The following is a 24,627-nucleotide window of genomic DNA, read 5'->3' on the forward strand; positions in this document are numbered from 1 at the left end:
CGAATTTCTTTCAACTCTCGGTCATACTTCGCAAAAGGTAATCGGATTTTATGACCCGCATGTGAGCTAAGCTTTAGCGGGTTAGACCGAGTTAAGAGACATAGAGAATCCGAGAGGAAGTACCCCGAGAAAAGAAGAACCAAGAAAAAACTTGATCCGAGAAAGGAGTTGTCGTTAGGTGGTTAGATATAATCTTTTTCAATTAGTAAAATTAAAAATTAAAATTTTTTTATATATATAATAGCAAAAAGTATGAATTGTTTATAATTGATAAAATATATAATACTAAATTACATAATAAATTTTATAATTGGTTCAATTGAAATTCAATATAATAATTGCACAAATGCAAGATAATTGATACAGCTATATTGTAAAAGTAATCGAAGGATGTGTAGATTATCCAAGTGGTTAGGATTTTATAACTTGTACAATATCTATTTTCACTGTAATATAACTATATAAGTTTACAACCCCGTACAAGACATTTTACACTCGAGGATCTCCAATGTTACTATTATAAACACACAAGATTACACAATCACACTGTGACAGAAGACATAAGAGTCATTGGAGCCAAAAATCTCTATTTTTTACTGATTCAAATAATATCTGAGGTCTTCGGCGTTGGGTTGGTCTCTGAGTTTAGCCATTGCTCTCCGTTCGATCTTCCGAATCCATTCTTTGCTAACTTTAAGAAGCTTCCCAATCTCTTCCAGGGACTTGGGCCTGTAGTCTTGAAGACCATAACGTAGGACCATCACTTGCTTCTCTCTTGGCTCTAACCCTTCTAGAAGATCATGTATGTCTCTCCTCGCGCTCTGCCTCATCACGGCCTCCTCAGGACTCTCCATCGTTGTGTCTGGTGTAAATTCCTGCATACTCGGAAAACAAACGTTGAGTCTCAAAACTGAACCAAACTGAACAAAAAGAATAGCTTAAATCTAAACTGAACCAATCTTTATGATAAACCTGATGGTAACAGTATTTTCATATCCAAAAAACCAAATTTAAACTTAAACTAATCAAATCTTGGTCCTTGTTCGATAGACATTTCTCAAAACCAAAGATTGAAGCAAACTAAACAGACATACCAGGAATTTTGTAGTAAAGCAATCCCCAACTTTCTTGTCAATTGAACCGACCACTTTTAGGCATTGGTTAGCTGCTCGAATCTTCTTCACCGAGTGGCCTGTTAGTTTTGCAATCTCCTCATCAGCCGCATATTTTATACCATGGCTCGTTTTCAGGGTCTTACGAGCCTTTTGTATATGATTGATAGTTCGGATTATTGATGACTGCCAAAAAAACAGAAACAATAAAGGAAAACAAGTGAGGTTCTAGCTTTGTTGAAAATGAGACAAAAAGGGCCAAAAATCAAAATGCACAAACAGGAATATGGACGCCTCTTGCATGCCGTGACACCATCGTAGACATTGATTTTCTTATCCAATACTGCACATATGTTGAAAACTTGTAACCCCTTGTGTGATCAAACCTCTCTGCTCCTTGTAACACCCCCACATACCCTGCCTGAAAAAGCCACAACATTAGGACAAAAGGAACTACAATGACAATTTTAATTCTTTCCACTTGCAAAGTTTCATCATTTGTGTACCAAGCAGAATCATGAAACCAAGCCAGACGTTTCCTATCTGTTCTTTCTGTAATCCTAATCTAAAACATAGAATTTTTGCAAGACTCTTAATACGATTCTAAGGAGAGAGATGAACCTGAATTAAATCTTCGTGGGCGATTCCCAGTCCACGGTAATTTCTTGCGAGGAAGAGAACCAAAGACCGGGTGCTTTTCACCAGTTCATCTCTACAGTACCAACCGTAATGTAGATTGCGCATCAGGAGTTTCTCGTTCATCCCAGCTGCTGCAGCCCAACAACTCAAACTCGCTACCTTACCACTTTCTTCCTCCAGTTGTGTTCTGATTCTCTCCATGTCCGCCACTATCTTTAAAAGATACATGAGAGTGTCGTAAGGTTAACAAAAAGTGAACAAAGGAAAGGAAAAAAAGTTACAGGAAGATTTCACACTGAACCTTGACTCCTGTTGACATCTCAGTCTCGTTTCTAGAGATCCTCTCTCTTTTCTTTCTATATTTTGGTGGTCTTCTCACTCTAGGGACATCAATATTGTTCCATGTAGTTCTTAAACCGATTGGCAGAGAACTCTGATCACCATTCTCAGCTGTCACACTCGACCTCCTTGCTTTCTTTTTTACTTTTCTCCTCGAGGATACAAAGACTTGTTGATTCGGCGTAGTATCCACCAACTCAGTTGTGTCAGATAAGCACGACGTGATTGAGGAACCACGATACCTAGATAGACAGGTTTTAAATAACTCAGCAGCCCCCAACTTCCCCATTTGCAACATAATATCTCTTTCCATTCTTACAGAATCCAAGGCAACAAACGTTTCCTCTAGTGCCAAAAGGTTCTTTGCCAGTAAATTGTATTGCAACATGCTACGAGATGAATATGATCTTTCTGCAGAACCCACGCCAATATTTTCCTGAAAACATGGCAAAGAATTCTGAATATCGCAAACAAGGAAAAAGTGTGAAAAAGTGTCCATCTGCAGTGAAATTCAACACACCTTTGGGTCTTTGAGCTCAACATAAACATTATTTTGTGCAGTGTAAGGAGATACAGATGCGCAGCCACATGCTTTTAGAGAATCGTTCTGATAAATTCTGCTTTCCTCTTTGACTGAGGATAGAAACGACCACCTCGTTGCAACCACAGAAGTCATTGGAATTCTAACTGAAGCATCAAGTAACAGAGAAGCCATCCAACAAGTAGCAAAGACGTCAAATTTTGGATCAAGTAGTTGGTTATATGAAATAAGAAGCATCTAATTTTTCAAGTGAAAACCCATAATAACAACGGCAAGCACAAAGAGACGTTGCAAATTCGATCACAAGAGTGACCGTAATCATAATTTTTGTACTCACCGAAAATGGGGAAAGAAGTTTGGTCAGATCTCAATAACGAGAGCCAATGTTTAATCAAAGGATGAGGATGTACAAAGACCTGATCCAAAGGAAAATATTTCACACTAATTCAAATTAAATTCAGAGAGAATTCAAAGAAAGAGAAGAAGAGAGCGTCATCGGGCTACCAGCATACTATTGGTAGAGGTCATAGACGATGTTAAACTCGATCGCACTAAAATACGTGGCCGAGAAGTAGAGGAGGACGACGAAGAAGAAGAACCAACAATCTATCATCCGAAAAATAAAAACACACAGAGAAATCAGCTCGAGAGTGGACGCACGCGTGTCTATACGATTGATATGTACATGTAAGGAGAGACAACAAACCTGTTTGGGAATGGGGAACGAATTGAAGGAAGCCATTGAGACGCAGATGGGAGCGGAGGAAGGAGATGATTGGAGTCAGTGGAGAGATATAGTTTGTGTGCAAATTGTATGGTCTACGACTTCTCTCTTCTAATTTGCCTAATTCCCTCTCTCCGTTTCGTTGCCACTCTTTTTTTTTTTTTTTTTTTTTTTTTTACTCAGTTGTAAATTTTTATACACAAAATATCTAAACCCAAATCCAAATTTTATGCAACCATAACTGAATAAACCGACGTTTTCATTCAATGTATATGTTTATAGCAATATCCTAATCACTAGAACATGAAATGCAAACGTAAAGAAATATAAACTTGGTCTATATTAAAAGAGAAGACAAAATAATGCTTTGTGTAATTATGAAAAAGATAAGCCATGAGGATTCTATGTTGTACAAATCTACCAGAGGACCAAAAAAGAAAAGTGAAAGAAACAGAGGATCATCGACTAAAATCCGGCATGCCCTCCGTCGCAGGCGGCACAACCAGTATCATCATCATCATTTTCGCGATTAGGTTTAGTGCTGATGCAGCAACACACGAGAGCCGCCAGCAAGATGAATCCCCAAACAAATGCAAATGATTGTGCCAGCTTCAAGAATTTCTCCATTTTTGTGTTCATACAATTCCTCTTCTTGTCATGATCACATCTCTAATAAACCACCCAAAAGCCTTGAAAATTTCATTTTAATATCGGCAGAAATAAAAGAATGGAACATTGTAGATATGCATATCGAGAAAGATGTGAACAAGTGTTTTAATTTATAGAGAAAGAGGAATCAAGACCAACATGTTCGAGAGTATAAAATGACCTGTGACTCCTTTATATATTAAACCATGATGGGATATGATGTTGAATGATCTGTGGGCATGTGTGGGATTTATTATATGTTTTAATGACCTTTTTTGCCAGATCGAATAATTTTGTTGGTTGATTCTTTTTTTATGTTATTTATCATTATGTATGCGTATATGACTATTACAACCTCATTTTAATTACCTTTAATGGAATAAATGATACATAACTGAATTATTCAGCCATGAACCAAACACGAGGAATAAAGAAGAAGAAAAAAAAGACAAAGCATTCAAGTTTTTTAAAAGGAAGGTAAGTTTTCTGTTTGTTTTTATGCTGGAGATTAAAAGTGAATTACTGTACATAGATGGTTTGGTTGAATTATGAAAATAATGCTATGTTTTTGTTATTTATTTAAGAAAACTGTCACAAGTGTAATATATTATACATTGCCAAAGTTCTTCATTTATATATTGCCACAAGTGTAAGAATTCCTTGAATCATTTTTATTTTGATTTAGTGTATCATCTAAGTTTTTCTGTCTCTTGACTCACATATGGTTCTAAGTCTAAGTGGATGCATATGAATCCCTACTGGGCCAAAAATAAAGAGAAGTCCATGGAGATTATAAAAAAAGTTTTATGGCCCACTGGACAAGAAGACAAGTTCATACATGGTTCCGCTAATATATGAAAAAGCACAAATTTGGTCCGGTATGGTTAACAATTTTGATCAAATTGTCAGCATTTTCTTATATCCAAAGAGTTCCAGATCATTTGAAAGACCATTTGAAGATTATGAATGTTGTACTATCCGAGTTAAGAACAAAAAAAATCTGATTTTCAAAGGAAACACATGTGAGAATCATAGACATAAACATGCAACATTGCAACAAATGACCAATCATGAGAGAGTTTGCCAAATACCATGCTAAAGATTCGAACCAGGACCTTTAGGTATTTAGTTTGAGTATATTATCTCCCAAATTTGAAACTGAAACGTAAGGATTATGGAAAGAAATAAACGGCTGGAAAGAGTTAGCAAAAGCGGCTAAAGTCACAATCAAGCAGAAAAAGCTAGTGGGCTTTTCACAACGGCACGCTATATAGGCTGCTCTGGATCCTACAAATTAAAATTCTTGTGTGACTACTTAACGCTATTTCCTACTATTTATTTATACGTTTATATCAATATACACGTAATCCCATTTTCACACTTCATATAAAACGTTTATACTCCATCTTTATTTTTATTTTATCGACAAATTTGTTTCTGTGAATTGTTTCAAATCTTCAATCCAAAAGCAGTTCATACAGAAGTTTGTTTTGGAAATGTAAACACAAAAAATATTTGTAACGGACACCAATAATTTCAATAGATATTAATTAATCTGATCAAGGAACAACAGATTTTTTGTTTTGTTTAAGGTAGTAATGTTTACAATTCGAAAATATTTGAAGATTTGTAGTAACGACGCGTAGAAACATAAGTTCGTAGTTATTTCATAACTTTAAATTGTTATGATTGGTGTAGCTTGTAGCGATGACTTCATAGTTTAAGACCACTAATCATGCTGTCATTATGTCCACTCAAAGCCGTAATTTTAAATAAAACCATACTATTAAAATTTAATACAAATCATCATCATCTCCGATCGTATAAATCAGAAGCGTCATTTTACAAGTTGATTCCTTTGCTCTAATAATATTAGTAAAAAAAAACTTTGCATTGAATTCAATTCAAAATAAACCTTTCTTTCTTTCTTTCTTTCTTCTCTATCATTTTATCTGAATCCGCCTCCCAAATTCAATCCTTTAATTTTCAACTCCAAATCGATCCTTCAATCAATTTCTGAAACTTTTAGTCATCATCAGCTCAATTTCGGATCTCCGGAGTTGTATTTTTACTCCTTTGTCGGAGGTAAAATGGCTCAGTCGTCGTTGGTGGCGGCGGCGGGGAGAAGCGGAAGGGTTATCGGCGATTATGCGGTGGGTCGACAAATCGGGTCGGGGTCGTTTTCCGTGGTTTGGGAAGGGAGGCATCTTGTTCATGGCACCGTCGTTGCTATCAAGGAGATCGCTATGGCTCGGCTTAATAAGAAGTTGCAAGAGAGTCTCATGTCGGAGATTATCATCTTAAGGAAGATTAATCATCCTAACATCATTCGCTTTATCGACATGATCGAGGTTTATATTTCTCTTGTTGTTTCTGGGTTTTTAGTTTTTTCTTATTGCTCTTAGTTTCTAGCTAGAGGATTTGAATGCGATGAGTCTAGATGTTTAGGTTTGGGTTTTGGGGTTTAGTGAGTTCTCTTTGGTTGTCTAGTAAAATAGAATCAGAACAGTCATGATATGGAATGATGTAGCTCGTATAAGCTGACATTGTTGGTGGGATTCTAAAAATGTGTCAGCTTTGTTGAATATTACAACGAGGAAAAGACTAGGTCATATGTTTTAGCTGGACCCTTATGTAGGCTGATTATTAGTTGTATTGGAAATGGTAAATGTTTAAACTTTATGAAACTTGGTTTAGGCTCCCGGGAAGATAAATTTGGTGTTGGAGTACTGTAAAGGTGGTGATCTGTCTATGTATATTCACAAACATGGAAGTGTTCCTGAAGCTACTGCTAAGCATTTTATGCTGCAGTTAGGTACAAGTTTGAAAAAGATTCTTCATCATTTACTGTTTTGTTTGGATCAGTAGAATCACATTCTCATTCTTTGTATAAATTTTCGGTGTAATAGCGGCTGGCTTACAAGTTCTTCGTGACAATAATATCATTCACCGCGATTTAAAGCCTCAGGTATGTCTGATAACTCAAACCCAGATTTGATCTTTTTATGTCAGTTAGACCATGACAATACGTGAGAGCTCATTCTTAAAGATTAATCTCTCGAAGAGTTGAAAGGACGCCGTAGAAGGGTATTCTGTTAGGTTTCTCACAGGATATGGTTTCTTTCCGAGAAATTCTTTCACTAGCTGAGATAAAGATTTTTTCTGAAATTGAAATTCGATTGCTAAGGTTCTTTCGTTCTTGAAACAGAATCTTCTTCTATCCACAGATGATAATGATGCAGCTCTGAAGATTGCCGATTTTGGATTTGCAAGGTATTTTAGTCAGCCCCTTTGTTACAGAAACAATGAGTGTAATGTGATAATCAGAGTTGGTCTTATATGGTTTCTGCTTTTCTTGTATCTATCTATCTAGCACTTAAACATCACACTATCTAGCCTGTGGTAGCACCCTTTGAGTTTGTAATTAGCACTTAAACATCACACTTTCTTAGCTCAGATCGTTGCAGCCTAGGGGTTTGGCAGAAACTTTATGTGGTTCACCACTGTATATGGCCCCAGAGATTATGCAGCTTCAAAAATATGATGCAAAGGTGCGACTTTTTGTTTCTATATACCACATAGGCCATTCTTATACCATATCCTGCTTAAAATCTTCATTGCTACACAGGCAGATCTCTGGAGTGTTGGTGCTATATTATTTCAACTTGTGACAGGCAGAACCCCTTTTACAGGAAACAGCCAAATTCAGGTTTTGTATATCAAGTTTTGAAAATATCTAGAAATGTAAATGTTTGTGTTTTGGTGAATGCAGCACGGCTAACATGCTCTCCATCTTATGTCCACAGTTGCTCCAGAACATTATAAGATCAACTGAATTACATTTTCCAGCAGACTGTAGAGATTTGAGTACCGACTGTAAAGATCTATGCCAGAAGCTACTGCGTCGTAATCCAGGTAAGCATCTTTGTAAATATATTTCCAGATTCTGTTAGCATATGTGGGTTTATCTAATTTTGAAGAAGTTACAAGAGAATGCGCAAGTCAGACTATTTTCATTTTTGTCATGGTCACAGTTTTTGTTTTGTGAAAAATTACGGCTAAAAATTTGAAATTGTCCATTTGGGTGTCTTAAACACTCTGGGTATTGATTTCAAATGGACGTTTACCATTAAGCTCCTTTCATGGTCCTTATTTGTTAGTGTTTAACATTTTATTTTTGGGGATCTTCTGTCCGACAGTGGAACGTTTGACGTTTGAAGAGTTTTTTCATCATCCTTTCCTTTCAGACAAACAATCATATGATTTCACAAGGTAGATATGGTGCTAAAGTAGTTTCTTTATCATTTGTGGTATAAACTGTTTTATTGATGATGATTTACGTTGCAGGAGTAGATTAGATTCACGAACTATGAACGATTTTCATTCATCAGGAAGCAGTCCCTCAAGAAATATAGAAGAAATTTCTCAAGAAGACGGGTTGCCGTTCTTTTTAGATGATGATTCTAGTGGACCTGAGGGAAGCCCTTCATCTTTTAAACATACTTCCCCGATGAAGTCATCTTACGGATTTAGTGTTGAAAGAAGGGAGGCAGCATTAAGTCCTTTGAAAAACATGGATCTTTCTTCCAGATATAGTAGAGTCAGTCATAGAGCAGAAACCAATAATTTCAAGTTTGAGGGCCATAGATTATCAGATAGAAGCCAATTCAAACCGTCAAGCTTACCTGATTCCAGATCATTTAGTACCCAAGGAAGAGGTAATCAAATTTCTATAATTTGCTTAGCCCATAAAACTAAAATTGTCTTTGGAAAAGATGCCTCGCGCAGTTTCTAATATATGTTGGTTCCGGAAGTAGGGGATTCTCCAGACTCAATGGATCAAGATTATGTTCTGATATCTGGACCACCGGTTGATATACCATCATCTTCATCTGGTTCTCCGAAGCCTTTCAATTACCCATTCAAATCACATTCTCCTCCTGTAGAGTTCATCAAGAGAAATGTAACTAATTTAACGGCTCCTATGCCAATAGCTAGTGCTACTGGCAACAACCTTAGTCGATTTGGAAGCTTGGAGAGTCAGAATTGTATCCCGGGTACTTCCCATGGGTCTCTGGATCTTGTAGATGCTTTTGAACAGCCATCAACTAACAGCTTGACAAGAATCCGGTCTTTGCAAAAGTGTGCAGCTGCAATAGCAGAATTGGTTCATGAAAGGGTTAGCAACTTCGAATATAGTAAAGTTCTGCACAAAACCTTACTAACTTGAGTTTCTGAGCGTTTTCTTTTCACGTTTCTTTTTTCATAGGGTGAAAATGGTAAGCATTTAGAAGCTTTCTCGATCCAACTGGTGATTCTTGCAATTTGGAATCAAGCACTACACATCTGTCATACTCAGGCAGTCTCGGGTATAGAAGGAAGCCTGCTCCAAGACATTAACAGAGTAGGAAGAAATATCAGCCACGGAGGATCAGAGAAGTTATTGCCTCAGATTCAGAAAGAATTTGTCCAGGAAGTGGAGCGTGCTGAAGAACTTGCCAAGTTTGTTGAATCTGGTACGCATTTTCTTGAAGTAACCAAACTGCTGAGACAATCTCTCGTTTCTTTATTTTGATTAGTCAGAATCGCTAAAGTTTAGTGGCTAAACTAAAACATCATTGTAGATAATGCAAAGATGCCGGATGCAATGGAGATGATACTTCAAGCAGCTCTTGCTCTTGGCATAAGTGGAGGAGTAAGTTTATATTTCCTTGATGAACAATCCCAAACGAATCTGGTTATTATTGCTTGTTATTTACATTTCACTCACAAGTAGGAGTGTCCAATCCGGGTTTGGTTTCTGTGAAATATAAGATCAAAACCAAATACCATTTGGTTACCAGAAGTCTTTAAAGAGTAGGCAAATCTCTCTTTTTGTTGAGACTTTGGAATTTGACAATTGCAGGTAGATGAAGTGATGGGAGACGCAGAGAACGCAGGAAACCTCTACTCAAAAGCGGTGCGTTTGTTAGTCTTCCTTGCAGTGGAGGCGCAGACGCTGATTCTCAATCCACCTTTAACACTCACAAACTCAGTAAGGTATCGACTCAGAACATATATTGACTCACTCATAACCAGATTGAAACATCTGCAATCACATAGAAGAACTTCATATCCTCAGAAGCAATGAGGAGGAACAAAAAAATCCGAAATGGTTCTCGTGTTTGTTTTGTTCAGTGTCTGTAATTGTAATCATTTGATTGTACAGCCAAAACCAAAAAACGTAATTCTTAATTCTTTTGGGGTTAATCCGGAGGGACTTGTAACATTCTCTTTGCTGTGACGCTCATCAATTGTTTCTATAGATTTAATTTTAATATATTTGAAAAGAATCTGGTTAAATTTCCATGTATGATGTTGTGAATCTTGTGATATTGAAATATATATTGCCAAATCGGTGACTGAACTTTTTTCGTTATTTCATGTTGTAGCAAAACATTGGACGATGTCTTATTCGAAAGCTCTATTGTCTAAACTCTAAAGTCTAAACATCAAAAAGATAGGGACAGAACGAAAACCAAAACTTTCTGCAGCTACATATATTAAGAATTAGGAATCCATAAGGAAAGAGATACAAAGACCATAAAGCTTGGATCAATGGAAGAGCTCTTGCACAAGGCAAAATTGTTATCTTGAAAGATGCTAATGGAGGAGCAACAAATTGTAAATCTTAACTCCTAAAAACTGCAACTACTAGACTACTACTATACACTGACAGACCCAAAAAAACTACTACCAAACAAAGGACAAAATGATTGTCTGTTTCTTAAGCAGAAAGTAGCTTACACTAAAGTATATAAGACGTTATTAATTAGGGACAGTTGATAAGAGCTTCTTCAATTCCTCGAATGTCATGAAGGCGATGCCAACACCAGGAACCACTTTGTAGTATTCTGGTATGATTCCTCTGTATAGCCCTCTCATGCCTTCTGTCTTAAATATGTGTTTGAATGTTCCAAAGAGTCCTGTGGTATACACTCTCGCTCGCCCACCAGCTCCTTCCAACTGCATTCTTCTTCTCACCAGGTCCAATGGGAATGTCGCTACAAAAGTTATCAGTATAATATAACAAACTTTCGTGTAATTTTCTTTGGGCTAAATTATCTATGGTAACTAGAGAGAAGGGTCAGATCAGATCAAAAACCTGTAGAGGAAACAATTCCGGAGAGACTGCCACAACCAAGACTAACCACGGCATTTGAATCATTAGGCCTGAACAAGTTCAAAGACAAATGTATTACGATAGGATAAGTTAAGACTCTTATTGGACAGATGAACTCACTAGGCAATATTGATAGTCAAATCCCAAAATAAAGAGGCATTTACCTATGAGAGAGCCAAAATGTTTTAAAAGTCTCATACGCTGCGAAGCTGATTGCAAGACTTGGACCGACACCCTGCAATACAAAAGATGTACCAAAAAGCTTCAAGGCAATACTAGTTGGATGATAATCTTACAGCTAGAACCTAGAGCATCTAAGACGATTCCAAGTACACTAGTTCTATATTACTACTAGAAAATACACCAAAGAAAAACACAAACTTAAACTATAGATGATTTAGTTAAACTTTTAATACTTTACATAACACAACACTTCTTAAGTTTTTTTGACTATAGCGTGTTATTCTTTTTAAAACCAACAACTTCAATTTCATCATCTTTGAACTTAAAGATAGATTCCTTAAATTCTCAAGCCTGTAGTGTGTTTTTAAGTTGTTTTTAGAGTGGTCACTAAGTAATTACAGTCTCACACTCTTTAAAGTTCTTCCGAAATTTGATCCTGAGCATGAAATGCATCATCGAGAAATCATGTCTATATTCTTAACTGCTTACACAACAATTAAAATTCCTAGTGCATATATCAGGTGCTTTAACACCTAATCAGCTGTTTAAACCACCTAATTGGACATTAAGACCACTTAAGACACTCCAATCTACCCTAGCAGCCTAGGGAAAATTGCACTGGAAGGTATTGGCTAAATGGTTACTTATACCGACTAATTTAAGACTACCAAGGAGTTCATTCAGAAGAACAAGGGTAGGCAAATAAAACATACCAACAATGTCGCACCAAGTCCTTTATATAGACCCAAAATTCCCTCTTCTCTGCAAATGGTACGGAAGGCATGCCCAACACCCTGATAATAGATTGAATTTCTCTGGAAAGGATCAAAGATAATGTATTTAGGCAAAGGGGAGACTAAAAACCCTTTCTTCTTAATAGTTAAAATTAACGTTGATAATACAATTACCTGTGCAGAAAGCCGTGTCCTTACAAGATCGAGAGGGTAGGTAGCTGAAGCAGCTGTTAGTCCAGCCAAGCCACCACTTACAAAGTGCACAGAAATGTCCACACCCGCATTTCCTTTATAACTCTGCAAGACTGGATTCGAGTGCAAGAACTGCAAACAAAAAGCAAGGCAAGGCTTAGCATGAACTACTACAGACCACACTCTAAAAGAGACTTGAATGCAACTTACAGTCTTGTATTCTTCATATGCATAGAAGTTAACTGCACCATAAGGAAGCCGATGAGCTACAGTAACCAAGTTTCCTTTCCAAAATGCTCTAAAACCTTCCTCCTTAACAATACGCGAAGCTTCATGCCAAATGTTTGGACTGCTCAAGATTGCAGCTTCCGACTGCATACCTTGTATCTGTCAATACAACAATAAAATCAATTCAGCTTCAAATAGCCTTAGGGTAAGTCAAAGTTTCCAACTTTATATCATAACTGGATCCTTACACAATCATACCAAGAATCAAATTCAGATGCCTGAAAATTTCTTAAATTTCACATTAACTTGTAAAAACTATACCTGAAACAAGATTGTAAGACGAGCAAGAGGAGCGGTGCATGTCTTACTAAATGCGCCGGCGATTCCACCGGCGAGAAGACGCTCAACGGTGCCGAAATGGCCTTGCTGCTGATTCAACGACTGTTTATTACTTTGGTGATGTTGATGACAGCTTTGTGTCTGTTGCGTCTGTGGTTGTTGCTGTAAAAGTTTCCTGTTTCCGGCGTCTACGACGGTGTTATGAACGGCGGTGGTGGTGGCTGTATTAAGAGCTCTCTGTCCTCCTTCCACCACTACACCGACTCGAGCTTCCATATTCAAATCTCTTTCTCTCTGTGAGATTACTCTGTGGTTGATGCGGCGGAGATGGAAGCTGAATTCGCATCAATTAAAGCGGAAAGGGTTTCTGAATTTTTGTGATCGGAGATTGTCAGATTGGAGAAATCGTCGTGGAGAAGGTAAACCCTAGAGAAACCCCTAAAACCTGGTCTGCGAAGGCAGAAGGGTGTTTTGGTAAATTATGTAAAATATGATGACGCAAACACATATATATAGCAAGATTTGTTCCGACAAAACTTAAGAAAACAAAAAAAAAAAAGGCAAAGGAAAAAGAAACACAAATTTGATTTTTGGGAATTCGAATTTTCAACCGCCAACATTTTAACAAAAATATGGATCGTGTCACATCAACAACACTAACACAAATTATTAGACTACTTCTTAACCAGCTATTTAATTGTAATTGTTTTTTTATTTGTTTTTACTGTAATAAATAAACAACTAACATGTAAATTTTTGGTAAATGATAACAGTAAATGTCTAGATCGTGATTAGTAAATTGACATTTCCAAATTTTAGTGACGGATTTGTGTTTAGATTCGATACTGTATATAGAGTATGGAGAAGTATGAACACCTCCCAAATTACTTGCATAAGAAATGATTAATTGGAACAGCTTTCCACTACCACATTAGCTTGCATATCATTCCGAAGCACTTGCATTTGCTCAAACCAAAAGAAGATGGAGCTAAACAAAAATAAACTAGCTTGAAAAAAAGATAGGTGTAACATGAGATAAGAAATAATGGCATTTCTATCAAAGTGCTAGGAAACAAAGTTAAGTTTATTATAGCACCCGAAGATTAATCCTTATTATGCAAATTAAGTTTCTAGAAGTGGGTCATCTCACCTAGGTTCTCTCACTACAAAGTACATGTAAATTACCATTGTGGCATGGTTGTAACTTGCAAGGGATAATCAGATTGAATAGACGATACATAAAAATGTAAAGTCACGGTAATAATATATATCATCAAACCTACTCGTATTTTAACTTTGCGTGTGTTTTTGAACAATCTCATATTTAACTTATACCCGTGAATCTTGAACGGATCGAGATAGGTTCCTCTTGTCGGACTATATCAAGGCTAATAAGCTAGTCCATTCCTTACGACTATATTTAAAGAGAAAGAGAGTGACAATAATAGGATTGTACATTTTGATACATATTATAAGAGTGACATCAATTAGAAATGGGTCATACCTTTTGAGACCACTGGCTGCAGACAGCACAACCAAAAAGCTTATCAACTAATCTAAATTAGGGAATTAATAAATTAATTTACCAACTAATCATGTAGAAGAAGTATGATTTATTTTTGTTGTCCAAGCATCAAGATGACGAAATGATATTAGAAAAAAGACAAGTATGGAGAAAAGGTAAGAAAAAGTATACGTTAGCCAATAGGACTAATCATTTTATGAATGGCTGTGAAATGAATTGAGCTGTAGAGCAAAAAAAAAGTTCCAAATTATAGAAACCTATCTCGTTATGTTTAGGTTTATGAGTTAAGTTTTTGAAATGAAAATTACTTTTCTAATTTGTAATTTGGACCACCTGCATATCAAAGATCTCTTCCCCATTTTGTTTTTAGAGTAAATCATAAAACCCGTATACTCCAAAGTTTCATATTAACTGAAACTATTTTAACAAAAAAATCATTCAAAATGTGTTTTTATCGACTAAAAAAAGTAGAAAAAGTTTTCTTTTGTTGATTATGTTTTTTCATGATTATACCTTTTGAGCAATAAAGGGGGAAACTTGCTAGTTAATTAACTGAAAAATACGTTTACTAATTTTTGTTTTTACCTGCAAGGCTCTGCCTCTGATTACAAAACAAGATCGATTGTGTTTCCTGATAATAAAAATACCTTTTTTTTTTTTGTAGTAGTAGTAGTAGTAGTTTGAAGTTTGAACCACTATTACGTATCTCTTTTGTTGAAATCAACTATGAGTCCGCGGGACCCACATAGCGTCGTACTTTTCCGATCATCGAATAATAAATCATCACAGATAAATCGACGGCTGTGATTAATTTACAGTGTACACCTTTTCCCCACTCTAATCTTCTTTTAAGTGAAGCAGAAAGCTTCCAAAAGCTTAGCCAACAAAAAATGGCAGAACTTATTCCTTGGTACTACACTTCAGGGTCAGGGATCGTACTTGTACTTCAAACCATTTTTCTCTTCTCGATCGTACGTGCTGATTTACCAGGCTCATGGGAACTCATTGTACAAGACGCCGGTATAGCTTCTATGCACACGGCGGTGACCCGGTTCAACACGGTCATCCTTCTAGACCGAACTAACATCGGACCGTCGAGAAAGGCTCTTGACCGTCACCGGTGCCGGAGAGACCCAAAAGACGCCGCTTTGAAACGCGATTGTTACGCTCACTCGGTTCTGTTCGACCTTGGTACAAATCAGATCAGACCACTGATGATACAAACCGACACGTGGTGCTCGTCGGGCCAGTTTTTATCCGACGGATCGTTGCTACAAACGGGTGGGGATAAAGACGGGTTTAAAAAGATACGTAAATTCGAACCCTGTGACCCGAACGAAACGTGCGATTGGGTGGAGCTTCAAGATACCGAATTGATAACCGGACGCTGGTACGCTTCTAACCAGATATTACCGGATGGTTCGGTTATCATCGTCGGTGGTAGAGGAACTAATACGGTTGAGTATTACCCTCCACGCGAAAACGGTGCCGTTCCGTTTCAGTTTCTTGCTGACGTGGAAGACAAACAAATGGATAATCTCTATCCGTACGTTCATCTCCTCCCCGACGACGACGGTGGCAATCTCTTCATCTTCGCCAACAGTCGCGCCGTTAAATACGATCACCGGATAAACGCCGTCGTGAAAGAGTATCCACCGTTAGACGGTGGTCCGAGGAATTATCCGTCAGGTGGATCATCGGCGATGCTAGCTATCCAAGGAGATTTCACCACAGCGGAGATTCTAATCTGCGGCGGAGCACAATCCGGAGCCTTCACAGCGCGTGCAATTGATGCTCCGGCGCATGGAACCTGCGGACGAATCGTAGCTACCGCGGCGGATCCTGTTTGGGTGACGGAGGAGATGCCGTTCGGGAGAATCATGGGAGATATGGTGAATTTACCGACGGGAGAGATTCTGATCATAAACGGAGCTCAAGCCGGAAGCCAAGGATTCGAAATGGGATCCGATCCGTGTTTATACCCGCTTTTATACCGACCCGATCAACCAATTGGTTTACGATTCATGACGTTGAACCCAGGAACTGTACCGAGAATGTACCATTCCACGGCGAATCTTTTACCGGACGGTAGAATTCTTCTCGCCGGAAGCAATCCTCACTATTTCTACAAATTCAACGCCGAATTCCCAACGGAGCTACGGATCGAAGCGTTTTCACCGGAGTATCTGTCACCGGATCGAGCTAATCTCCGACCAGAGATCCAAGAAATCCCGCAGATCATACGGTACGGAGAGGTTTTCGACGTGTTCGTGACCGTGCCGTTGCCGGTGGTGGGGATAATTCAGATGAATTGGGGAAGTGCGCCTTTTGCGACTCATTCGTTTTCTCAAGGTCAACGGCTCGTTAAGTTGACCGTTGCTCCGTCTGTGCCTGACGGAGTAGGTCGTTATAGGATTCAGTGTACGGCTCCACCTAACGGCGCCGTTTCTCCGCCTGGGTATTATATGGCCTTCGCTGTTAACCAGGGAGTTCCTAGCATTGCTCGATGGATACGAATAGTTTCTTGATTTAAAACCAGAGGAGATATTTAAAATGTTAATTTGTTAAATAGTTAAACACATCATGTAATATAAATATTTTCATGGAAAAACTTACTCCGCAAAGTTAACCATCTTAATTTGATCTGATTCAGTTTAGACTTTTAGTTATTAAGTTAAAATGACTATAAAATCACTTTTCAAAAGTGCAACAAACAGTAAACACACACAAAAAGGAACAAAAAATGGTTATCATATGACCAAACCAATAGCTAAAAGTTACATAAACTTGGACGTCGTCACCACCGTCACCAACAACAGCTTGACTCGGCTACACACTCTTGTAAGTGTCTTTCATGCCCACGATCACATAAGCACATATTAGCAACGGTCAAAGTGGCTAGCATCCAGTAAAAGCGGTCCATGCAGCTGCTATTAAGGTCTTTCCCGAACCAGCCCTTCCCTCGCGCCCCTCAAAGGCTTGCACCCTAATATCTTTTCAACTCAACATTTTTCTCATGAAGCTTTTTGAGAGTTTAGATTTTTACTTGTTGCCTTATTCTTGTCCTTCAGTATAAGTGAATCTTGATTTCAACTGTGTGATGCTTATGTTACATACACGTTGTCGAGTATCTAAGTCTTTTGACAAGATTAGATCCGATAATATAGTCTGTGCATGTTTCCTGTAAGATGTATAACATCATCGTACTAAGCTGGTTCGTTGGGTTGCTCAAAGTCCCAAATCATAATGGTAAAACAGAGGTAATGTACCATTATGATTAATTACCTCTGTTTTGAAAATACGTATATCATAATTTAAAAACTATTTTGTATATAAATTTGGACTTGGAATTCAGTTCTGTAAGATGTATTACATACGTTTCTAAAGGCTAACGCCACACTAATGTTAAAATGACTACAAAATCACTTTTCAAAAGTACACAATAAACACAGAACATAAAATGGTCATCATATGACCAAACCAATAGCTAAGTTACGTAAACTTGGACGTGTTATTCGTCCCCGTGGCTGTCTCAACGTCATCACCGCCGTCAGCAACAACAGCCAGACTCGGCTGCACAGTCTTGTAAGTGTATCTCATGGCCACGATCACAAAGCAGCATATATTTGCAGCGGTCAAGGCGGCTAGCATCCAGTAAAAGCGGTCCAAGCGGCTGCTATTAAGGTCTTTCCCAAACCAGCCCTTCCCGGAAATTTCCTCGGCTAAATGATCACTAACCGTTATCAAAAGATTGTTGACAAAGCTAGCCGCTCCAAGCACGCTGAGGTAAAACGCTATGCCTAAGCTTCTCATAGAATCTGGGACTTGGTCGTAGAAATATTCTTGAAGACCGACAAGGGTAAAAGCATCCGCAACTCCTAAGACTAGGAATTGAGGAGCTAACCATATAGCACTCAAGGTCATGGTCTTATTCATGTGGTGTTCCTTAGCATAATCTAATCTTTTCTTCTCAATCAGAGCAGCAATGATCATAGCGAATAAGGAGAAAACCATACCGACCCCGATTCTTTGTAGAATGCTAATGCCTCTTTCGTTTCCTGTGGCACGTCTCAAAAGAGGAACGAGGAGTTTCTCGTAGATTGTTACGGTGATGATTATGGAGAGAGCTATGAGAGAGAACAATGAAGCTGGAGGAACTATGAAGCTTGTCCCTGTGATGTGTCGGTCCATTATTATGGCTTGTTTGATAAAGAGTGTTGAGCTTTGAGTGGCGCATACTCCAAAGGCTAATGTAAAGAACCAGATTGGAATCATGTTGATGAGTAGCTTAACTTCTTCCACTTTCGTAACCGTTGCGAGTCGCCATGGACTCTGCTTCTCGGCTTTAGTGTTCTCGTTTCGGTCCTCAATAACTGCTGCTTTGTCTAGAAATCTGCAAACAGAATCGGAATCACTTACATGCATGTTTGGATACTATAATATGCTTTAAACGGATTCAAAACTTATGTAATTTTTTTTTTTTGTTGAATATTTGATCAAGACTAATTTTAAACCCCTGACCGAAATTGTAACAAATCGATCCATATTATTTTGGATATATGCTACTTGTTTGCTATTGTTAAAAAAAAAACTAAAACATCCAAACCAAAACCTAACTTAAACCAAGACTAAGCATCCGAGTTGTTATGCACTTACTTAAGATTCTTTGAGCTGGAAAGAAGCCGGCCTTTAGTATACTCTTCATTAGTTAACTCATGAAGAAGAGAAGAATCACTGGGACAAGGAAGATTTCTTTTGGCAATGGCGGCGACAAAGACTTGCAACATTGGGGTCAATGGGCTACCAGAAGGTGCTCTATAACGGTAAAACGGTTTGCCGATACGGAAGATAAAAAACGAAGTAGCCATAACTATTGTGAGTATGATGCTAGCCACACCCCAACCAATCCGGTCTTCGATATAGACAATTACAGTCACCGCGGTTAAAATACCAGCGCATAGACCAGCATTCCACCAGTTAAAGTAAGACATTTTCATTTTTCGTTCTTCCGGATGGCCATCTTCGAATTGGTCAGCTCCAAAGCTCTCAAGGGATGGCTTATGACCTCCAGTGCCTATGGAGATCAAGTAGATTGCAATGAAGAAGGCTATCTCGTGGGCTTTCCTTGGCTCAACACACATGTCTTCATGACATGCTTTCAATCCCGGTATAAACCAAGACAATGTTAACAGAATCAAGCCCTGCAAATTTGTAAATTCAACAAATTAAGACAAGAAACAAGGAAACAAAACATATATCAAGTTTTGACTAATCTCAAAATTTGTTGTGTGTGATAAGATATGAAGTTATTAGAGCTGGTTTTTATAATAGTGTCCAAAAGGTACTACCGATCAAAACCGACAACAAAATAACAAAAATAAATTATAAAATATAAAATATAGATATATATATTAATAAGGTAGATATATAAATATATATTTAAAATTTTGAACTCATGATATTTTTGGGTATCATTGACTCGGTTATGAGAGTATAGAAGAGGTGTGTATATGTGAAGGTCTATCTTTAAACTATTGAAAAGGATCGATAATAGTTTTTGAGTATTATTATTTATCCGGTTTCTCAGAAATTAGTACCATAAGGTAAATGGTGGTTGCAAGTAGGACAGTTCCATAACGGCCGAGATAAGCATCTGCGACGAAGCCTCCAAGAAGAGGCATCAAAGTAGTGACACCAGACCAGTAGTTCGTATTTTTTACAGCCATCTTGAGATCTTGGTGAAGAATGGTAGTCAAGTAGACCACTAAGTTCGTGGAGATCCCAAAGTAACTTAGCCTCTCGCTGAATTCGATACCTTTATGCATATATCAAACCATAAGACTATAACGTAAAAAATACTTCACACATAAAGTTATTTTATAGATATAATTCAAAAAAATCTCTTTAGAACGTTTGATATATACATACCAATGATGAAGAGTGCAGCTCTCCAAGCTCCGGTTTGAGCCCGAAGCGGAATCTCTCCTCTACTATCGGTCGAAGAATCGAGAACCCATTTTTGTTGATCATCATATGAATCTTGAGGTTCTGTATCAACCTTGTTGTGCTCCATAATTTTTTGTGTTAATGATTGGGAAAGAGAGAGAGAGAGAGAAAGAGGATTGTTGCTGAGTAAGTGTGTGATGTGTTTGTGGAGAAGCTTGGTCCTCTTATATAATGGATAACATTCACTATGTTTGACTCTTCCTCCATAGTGCTTCCAAGATTCTTTAAAAAAAGGACGACACGTTAGGTTTACAAATAGAAGACACATAATTACGAACTTCTCAACTTCCATTTCGATTTATTTGTAAATATATATGACATAAAAAGCTACCATTTAATTTCACACGACTTTCTATTTGATGATTATTATAAAGTCTATATAATAATACAGGGAAGAAAATGATAGTGAAGCTTTGATCTAAGATAAGTACAAATCTCGGTATAGTGGTAGTCATTTTTTTTTCCATTCGGTCATTTTCAGATAATAACTTGTGTGGCTTTGTGGACCTAAAAAGAGACATAAATAAAGTTGAAAATTCCCTGAACTCTTATGATTAAAAGAGAGTCAAACGGATTTGCCAAATCAAATAGAGATGGAGACAGAAGAAACCTCAAATTTGTTCGAAGTTTTCTACGAATTAAAAAGATTTCATGCATGAATTTCCCCATGAGTTAAGAAATTTTATTAAAGTAGAAATGTGATGACCAAGTTTTATTCTTGTTCAACAACTTTGAGCTATTTATGAAGCCAAAAATGAATTTACACCTCAACCGAAAGTGAAACCAAATATAAAGTTATACCCATAGCTTAAAAAACCTTAGCATGCATATTTCGTTGAACAAATATTTTTATTAGAATCTTATAGAGTAAAACCTTTATATCATATGCGTTTGATTTGATGCCAATAGAGTAAAGATTCTCTCTTTGGGTCTTTTTGGAGATATCTCCCTCTTGGCTACAGCCAAAACCCAAAACATTAATACTAATGCCTGAGCCAAGTGACAAAAACCTCTTATTCAAATTATTCCAAAGTACCAAAGTTTTTTTTGTCCAAATTTTTTTTTCAAGATTCTGGATAAACCCTCTGTGTAGCCTTCTAGGATCTGATCCTCGCTATCAACAAATTCTTAAAAGATTTTTTTCTTTTCTTTTTGTCATATATACCACATTTTATTTCTAGAGGATATGTTTTTAATTTACAATCCTATTACAAATGATGATTTTATCATTCGTTTACATATTTGCCACACTTAAAAACACGACGTACTCTTAACATTAAACCAAAAAAAAATATAAGACGTACTCTTAACATTAAACCAAAAAAATTATATACGAATAACTCTATACCAAACAATGAAAATATTTGCACCACAAATATCCACGATAGCCAGTTGTGCTTGCATCATGTTTATGATGTACATATTAACATATGAGTATATGACACTACGTACGACGAACGATTCTACGTACTAACATACACCATGCTGAAATTTATGGTAAATTTGACGTGTTTTAATATACATATTTTAAAAAAAATTGAATTATGAACCTAGTGTAGAAGTATTAAATAAACTCTTATATATAGCCTCTTAAATTAACTTCAATTCAATAAAACAACAACTTTTCCGGATATGGTTTTCATTTTTTGAAAACCTTGGTCTATTTACCATATTCGTTAAAAACACAACTCCTTAATTAGGTAATATTACCCAAAAATAGGTAAGATTACCGAATGATGTAGAACCATTTCTGAACTCCCGTACGTATCTTCTTCGGATCTTACCTAAAATTCACTATTGACAAAAATATTATTGCGCCGCCACATTTGAAATTTGTTTTCTAAGATCATACTAATATGATATCATCATCTATTAATCATGTTTTTAAACACTACCACAGTATATTAAACGATTAATATATTGCATTCTAGCACCAATATAATCACTCACGAGAAAAGGGTAAAAAGGAAGAAACACACTTAAACATAATCATATAAGTCTCCAAGTTTAACAGTAATTATAATCACATGATTCACATTTGCATTAAGGGATCGATTTATGCTTAATACTGTAACCACCATCGAAATTAATGCCTTAAACGATCATTATCATCTAGTTCTAGAGTGATCAATACTGCCAAAAAAAAAAAAAAAAAAATCAAGTAGCAAAGAATTTCTCGTGGATGTGTGGTTAGGGAGTCATGAGACCAATCAAGTTTTATTAAATGTGTTTTAAGTGATTATTGCCAGGAGAAAGTTGTGAATACTTAGTGGATTTGCTACCAAAACCAAAATCATCATTTCCAAATCTTTTCTATTTAATAAGGATCCAACACTAATTAAAGAAACAATTAATGTTTTAGATTATGAGTCAACTCTTATCATGTCTGAACTAATGGCTATGGTTGAGGAAAGTGGATTACCTTTTCCCATAGTGCTGCTACCACCATTTGACTGACCCTTAAGCAACGAAATTGAATCAGATCGTGGATGATTTCATTGGTAGTTTTTAATTTTAAAATTTTAATTAGACTAAAAATGAAGATGATTTATAATATAGGCATATAGCATACATAGTTTAAATTATTTTGTTAAATGGAATTATTATTTGATGTCAACAACATACATACTGATTTGAATATGGATGGTACACAACAACGACAACAATACAAATAATCAAGCTACATGTACTCGGCTATCAAATGAACATGTACGTACATAAACAAATGTTTACAAAACCAAGTGAAGTCCCCCCCCCCCCCCCCAATGCTTCCTCTCTCTCTATTTTTTTTTATTTCTTATAACTTTATTTACCTTAATAATTATGGAATGTTTTATTTCTTTTGATTGTAATATAGACTATTTAAGCTAAATTTCACAAGGCTTACCAAAAAAAAAGCTAAATTTCACAAGATTAACAAATGACATAAATAGGTGGGAATAATCAATCACGATTGGTAATTTGCAAGAACTACTTTGGGAATCGTAAAGCTAATTATCATTCGTGGGTTAAAATCAAGCATCTTGTTTCATGTCCTTTTTCCCTAACGATAGGACCACCGTTGTGAGGTTACTCGGCCGAGGGAAGTCAATTTATGTGTATAGTACATTGCATGCTTCAACAACAAGTCTTGTTGAGGTCTCTATCAAGAATCTATACCATTGTGTCCAAACAAAGAATAATTATCACATGAAGCTCGTGCTTGTTTTTCTTTTTGGCAAATCTAATTTACCTAGGAGATTCTGCTATGCTTTCATGAACAAGCCGTTTTTGCTGCCCGATTTCTGATCAGATACTCTTGTAAATCTTCTCTTATTCTTGTTTGAAAATGATGTCAGAGAGAATGAGAGAGAGGGGAGGAAGAGGTCAGATTTCACATGATGATCTTTGATTGAAAAGACTACTTAACTTCTTCCACTAAGCGCTCTCGTGTAATGCACTGATAAATACAGAAATAGTAGAAATCAAATGGATCATAAGAAACACATGTGATTATCCAAATGAAGCACCAAAGTCTTTGCCTCTTTGGTTAAAAGAGTCAGATCGAACATCATTACCTTACGAGAATACTAAACATAACTTCTGCAAGAAAATTATTACCATAACTATCAATAAGTAAATGTATGTTGTTTTAATAGTAATTTTTCGTGCAATTACCTGCATTTTAACTTTTTTGATACAATTACATCCTTTTAGTGCCATGAAATGAAGATAGGTATTTAAGAGGAGTTTTTAATTGGTTTATGAGTTTTTTTATAACATTTTAAAATACAACAAATATTTTTCAATACAGTGTTTACCTTCTTATTTTAACCTTTGTATTTTTAACTTGAAACACTTGCAAATATGTTCACATCCAATATTACATAAATCCATTAATATATAACGAATAATACCAAATTTTGACTAGTCTTTAGAAATTAATAAACGAATAACACATTATCTACGAAAAAACAAATTAAACTAAATAATATGTTATTTTCTTTTTTGACATCATCCTTAGTTTACTATCCAAAAGCCATTAACATATCACAAATGGATCTGCCGACTAAACTAAAGACCAAAATGTACCGAGTTATTCTGTTATTGAATACACTTTTATCCTACAAACTAACAAAAAAGCACCAGTGGTCTAGTGGTAGAATAGTACCCTGCCACGGTACAGACCCGGGTTCGATTCCCGGCTGGTGCAATTTGTTTTGTTTTCCAAAATCTTTGAGATTTAAGGCCCGTTCTATTTATTTTGCAGACGAGC

At 36.7% G+C, this 24,627-nt stretch overlaps 5 protein-coding genes and 2 non-coding genes across 13 annotated transcripts; 3 read left to right on the top strand and 4 right to left on the bottom strand.

The window, feature by feature from the left end:
- Positions 1-341: 341 nt before the first annotated feature.
- On the bottom strand, positions 342-3,533 carry SIGC (RNApolymerase sigma-subunit C). Of its 2 annotated transcripts, NM_115252.3 has the most exons (9): positions 3,338-3,533; positions 3,136-3,237; positions 2,969-3,047; positions 2,611-2,777; positions 2,053-2,526; positions 1,734-1,964; positions 1,393-1,533; positions 1,095-1,298; positions 342-875 (listed from the first exon to the last, which is right to left on the bottom strand). In NM_115252.3, exons 1-9 carry the CDS (start codon positions 3,371-3,373, stop codon positions 594-596), a joined length of 1,716 nt encoding a protein of 571 aa, NP_190960.1. In that variant the 5' UTR covers positions 3,374-3,533; the 3' UTR covers positions 342-593. The 2 variants fall into 2 exon arrangements, with proteins under 2 accessions (NP_190960.1, NP_001326036.1); NM_001339642.1 differs by having other exon boundaries at positions 1,095-1,533.
- On the bottom strand, positions 3,533-4,156 carry AT3G00910. Its single transcript, NR_143882.1, has one exon. It is a non-coding gene; the product is annotated as an uncharacterized misc_RNA (transcript).
- Positions 4,157-5,701: 1,545 nt separating this feature from the next.
- On the top strand, positions 5,702-10,433 carry AT3G53930 (Protein kinase superfamily protein). 5 transcript variants are annotated; one of them, NM_115253.3, is made up of 13 exons: positions 5,702-6,354; positions 6,701-6,818; positions 6,913-6,971; positions 7,212-7,276; positions 7,461-7,554; positions 7,632-7,712; positions 7,810-7,918; positions 8,203-8,275; positions 8,351-8,721; positions 8,821-9,182; positions 9,273-9,519; positions 9,628-9,698; positions 9,909-10,366. In NM_115253.3, exons 1-13 carry the CDS (start codon positions 6,094-6,096, stop codon positions 10,131-10,133), a joined length of 2,136 nt encoding a protein of 711 aa, NP_190961.2. In that variant the 5' UTR covers positions 5,702-6,093; the 3' UTR covers positions 10,134-10,366. The 5 variants fall into 5 exon arrangements, with proteins under 5 accessions (NP_190961.2, NP_001326860.1, NP_001078281.1 ...); NM_001084812.2 differs by having other exon boundaries at positions 5,874-6,354; positions 8,818-9,182; NM_001339643.1 differs by having other exon boundaries at positions 5,847-6,354; positions 6,913-7,554; positions 9,909-10,433.
- Positions 10,434-10,481: 48 nt separating this feature from the next.
- On the bottom strand, positions 10,482-13,322 carry AT3G53940 (Mitochondrial substrate carrier family protein). 2 transcript variants are annotated; one of them, NM_115254.4, is made up of 7 exons: positions 12,824-13,322; positions 12,485-12,661; positions 12,257-12,406; positions 12,062-12,163; positions 11,330-11,400; positions 11,148-11,215; positions 10,482-11,046 (listed from the first exon to the last, which is right to left on the bottom strand). In NM_115254.4, exons 1-7 carry the CDS (start codon positions 13,115-13,117, stop codon positions 10,811-10,813), a joined length of 1,098 nt encoding a protein of 365 aa, NP_190962.2. In that variant the 5' UTR covers positions 13,118-13,322; the 3' UTR covers positions 10,482-10,810. The 2 variants fall into 2 exon arrangements, with proteins under 2 accessions (NP_190962.2, NP_001325776.1); NM_001339646.1 differs by having other exon boundaries at positions 10,507-11,215.
- Positions 13,323-14,891: 1,569 nt separating this feature from the next.
- On the top strand, positions 14,892-17,085 carry AT3G53950 (glyoxal oxidase-related protein). The gene has a single exon (NM_115255.4). The coding sequence runs from the start codon at positions 15,257-15,259 to the stop codon at positions 16,892-16,894; it is 1,638 nt and encodes a 545-aa protein (NP_190963.1). The 5' UTR covers positions 14,892-15,256; the 3' UTR covers positions 16,895-17,085.
- A 589-nt stretch (positions 17,086-17,674) lies between these two features.
- AT3G53960 (Major facilitator superfamily protein) lies at positions 17,675-20,639 on the bottom strand. Its single transcript, NM_115256.4, has 4 exons — positions 20,295-20,639; positions 19,964-20,181; positions 19,023-19,567; positions 17,675-18,759 (listed from the first exon to the last, which is right to left on the bottom strand). The coding sequence occupies exons 1-4, from the start codon at positions 20,437-20,439 to the stop codon at positions 17,859-17,861; spliced, it is 1,809 nt and encodes a 602-aa protein (NP_190964.2). The 5' UTR covers positions 20,440-20,639; the 3' UTR covers positions 17,675-17,858.
- A 3,854-nt stretch (positions 20,640-24,493) lies between these two features.
- Positions 24,494-24,564, top strand: AT3G53965. Its single transcript has one exon. It is a non-coding gene; the product is annotated as a tRNA-Gly (tRNA).
- The last annotated feature ends 63 nt before the right edge of the window (positions 24,565-24,627 follow it).

The sequence above is a fragment of the Arabidopsis thaliana genome, chromosome 3 (genome assembly GCF_000001735.4).
Source record: "Arabidopsis thaliana chromosome 3, partial sequence".
In the NCBI taxonomy this organism is placed as follows: domain Eukaryota; kingdom Viridiplantae; phylum Streptophyta; class Magnoliopsida; order Brassicales; family Brassicaceae; genus Arabidopsis; species Arabidopsis thaliana.